This window comes from Bipolaris sorokiniana (assembly GCF_000338995.1).
Source record: "Bipolaris sorokiniana ND90Pr unplaced genomic scaffold COCSAscaffold_114, whole genome shotgun sequence".
Lineage (NCBI taxonomy): Eukaryota > Fungi > Ascomycota > Dothideomycetes > Pleosporales > Pleosporaceae > Bipolaris > Bipolaris sorokiniana.
Genome location: NW_006912005.1, coordinates 1 through 2,104, shown reverse-complemented (window position 1 = coordinate 2,104; position 2,104 = coordinate 1). Strand labels below are relative to the sequence as shown.

General features: G+C 48.8%; 1 protein-coding gene across 1 annotated transcript; it reads right to left on the bottom strand.

Annotated features, from left to right (window-relative positions):
* Positions 1–1,381: 1,381 nt before the first annotated feature.
* COCSADRAFT_343996 (uncharacterized protein) lies at positions 1,382–1,719 on the bottom strand. The gene has a single exon (XM_007708020.1). The coding sequence runs from the start codon at positions 1,638–1,640 to the stop codon at positions 1,428–1,430; it is 213 nt and encodes a 70-aa protein (XP_007706210.1). The 5' UTR covers positions 1,641–1,719; the 3' UTR covers positions 1,382–1,427.
* Between the last annotated feature and the right edge of the window lie 385 nt (positions 1,720–2,104).

Here is a 2,104-nt window from a genome sequence, read left to right as displayed (position 1 = left end):
AGAGATATAATTCATGATCTAGTCCTGCATGACGTCCGAGTATGTCCTACAGTGTGGCATTTCGTGCACGTTGGCGGCGCGCGCTGGCGTCGCTCACCAGTCTGGTTCTGGTCACTGCCCATAACCAACCTTTCTGCCTCTGCAGTAAGCTGCTAAGCCTACTGCACCTAAAGCACCCCGCTAGAGGCGATATATTAACGGCGCCGGTCTTACTTTTATTATTAGCGCTTATTAACTGTACGTAGCTTCTTATTCTCCTCTACAAGTATTATTGCTGATTACATTACAAGCTAAGCGCTCTTAGCAAGCTGGCGTATAGAAATGCTTATTAGACTCTCTAACTACTAGTGTAGTCGCTCTTAGAGATAGCGCACCTGCTGCTGAAGCTAAGCTACTATATGCGGTGTTTCTGCCTACGTTACGGCGTTATTATCTATAGTTGTCTATAGTAGAGATGGCGTGCGGACAACTATAAGCGACGATAGGACACGCTTAGGATAGAGAGGGACAAGGCCTATCGCCTAAAAGCCTGCCTGGATGTTCTACTGCGTGAAGACTCTCGGCCGGATCTGTGTATAGATAGTGAGGAAGTCTATCTTATTAACGTGGTGGACGCCTTAGCGGGCGAGCTCCTTAATCTCACGCCCATATGCGCGCTTAAGAGGCGAGAAGCAGCTTACATTAAGCGGCTAGAGGAGATGAGACGTGTAAGGCGGCATGCAGAGAGTGATAATCTTATTCTCAGCACAGTACTAGTTGAATTCTAGTATAGCGTGGCTGCCGTAGCCATCTAGAATAAGAAGACGATGGACTCTAGCTGTACGAGACGCTGTATATCAGTTAAAGTGCTTCACCCACTCTACGCTAAGCTCGTCTATTGTCCAGCCATTGTCTGAGACGCTGATAGTTCATTCTAATAGGAGGTCGTGATACCAGCTACTCTAGTGGACTTTACTATACAGAATTATAAAAGGTAGAAGAGACCAGCCAGACGCATTAACGCACTCGATTGCTATTACCCACTTACGATTGCCTAGCTATACGACAACTACCCAACCAACTCTATTAGAGCTAGTTACGACTTTCGACGTTGCAGCGACGCCCATAGCGAATCCAGTCTCGTCAAAGTTATAGATATCCTGGTCTAGAACGCCGTACGTCTAGCGCGTCTCCTCTACTAGCTTAAACCACGCTGTAATTACGATAGGATTCTTATACTGGGCGCGCTGGCTATAGAATCTCCAACTCCACTTTATCTGAAGCTCTAGCTGGCTCTGAATAAAGCGCGGCACCCAGCATTTGCCTATAGGTAGTGGTGGTAGATTCTAGCCACGCGCGGCGAGTAGAGTGTCTGCCATTCGTCGCACGTCAATAATATGTGGTGGAAATCCACGTCGGTCAAGCTCTAGAATCCACTGAACAAGAGACTACTCTTCAATAAGTGATAGCTTGCGCCTAGTAGACGCAATCTCTGACCGTGGCTGGACACCGCGGAGACGCGTCTGGAGTTTTGATTTTGGCACGTCATACGCTTTCGCAAGAGAGTAGATAGAACTTTTTAGATTATTATGATAGGATGCGATAGCAAGGCTTAGTCTGCCTTCACGAGAAGTCTGTATAGAGCGTTGTTGTCGCGGCATTGTGGTGGTGGTTTATTTATTTATTTATTGACTCCTACTCGGTTTCAGCCGCGTGCTGCGCAGCTATGCCCGGAGTGACAGGCGTGGCAGACAGCGGACGCGGTGCGGACGTTGATCCGCGCCGCCCCACTTCATCCCTTGAGAGAGACCATCTGTCCCCAGCAACCTGCCGTCTTCCATCAACCACCATCTATATGCTTTGGCCGGCCATCTAGATAGCGGTTCTACTAATTGCATGCTATGTTTCTAGGCTCGTAGAGGCTCGCTGCCTCGTCTGTCGCGTCCGCTGTACCTACCGTCTCCCCCCAGCGCTCGGCGTCGTCTACTCATCTCTGATCCCCACTTGCCCAAGGATCTGCGTCTGTTCCATATATTCGATAGCTTTGGTGGCTAGCTGCGGCGTGCTCAGGATAGTCCTGAGACTATTCCGTCCGGAATTTGTGGTGATGGTTTATTTATTTATT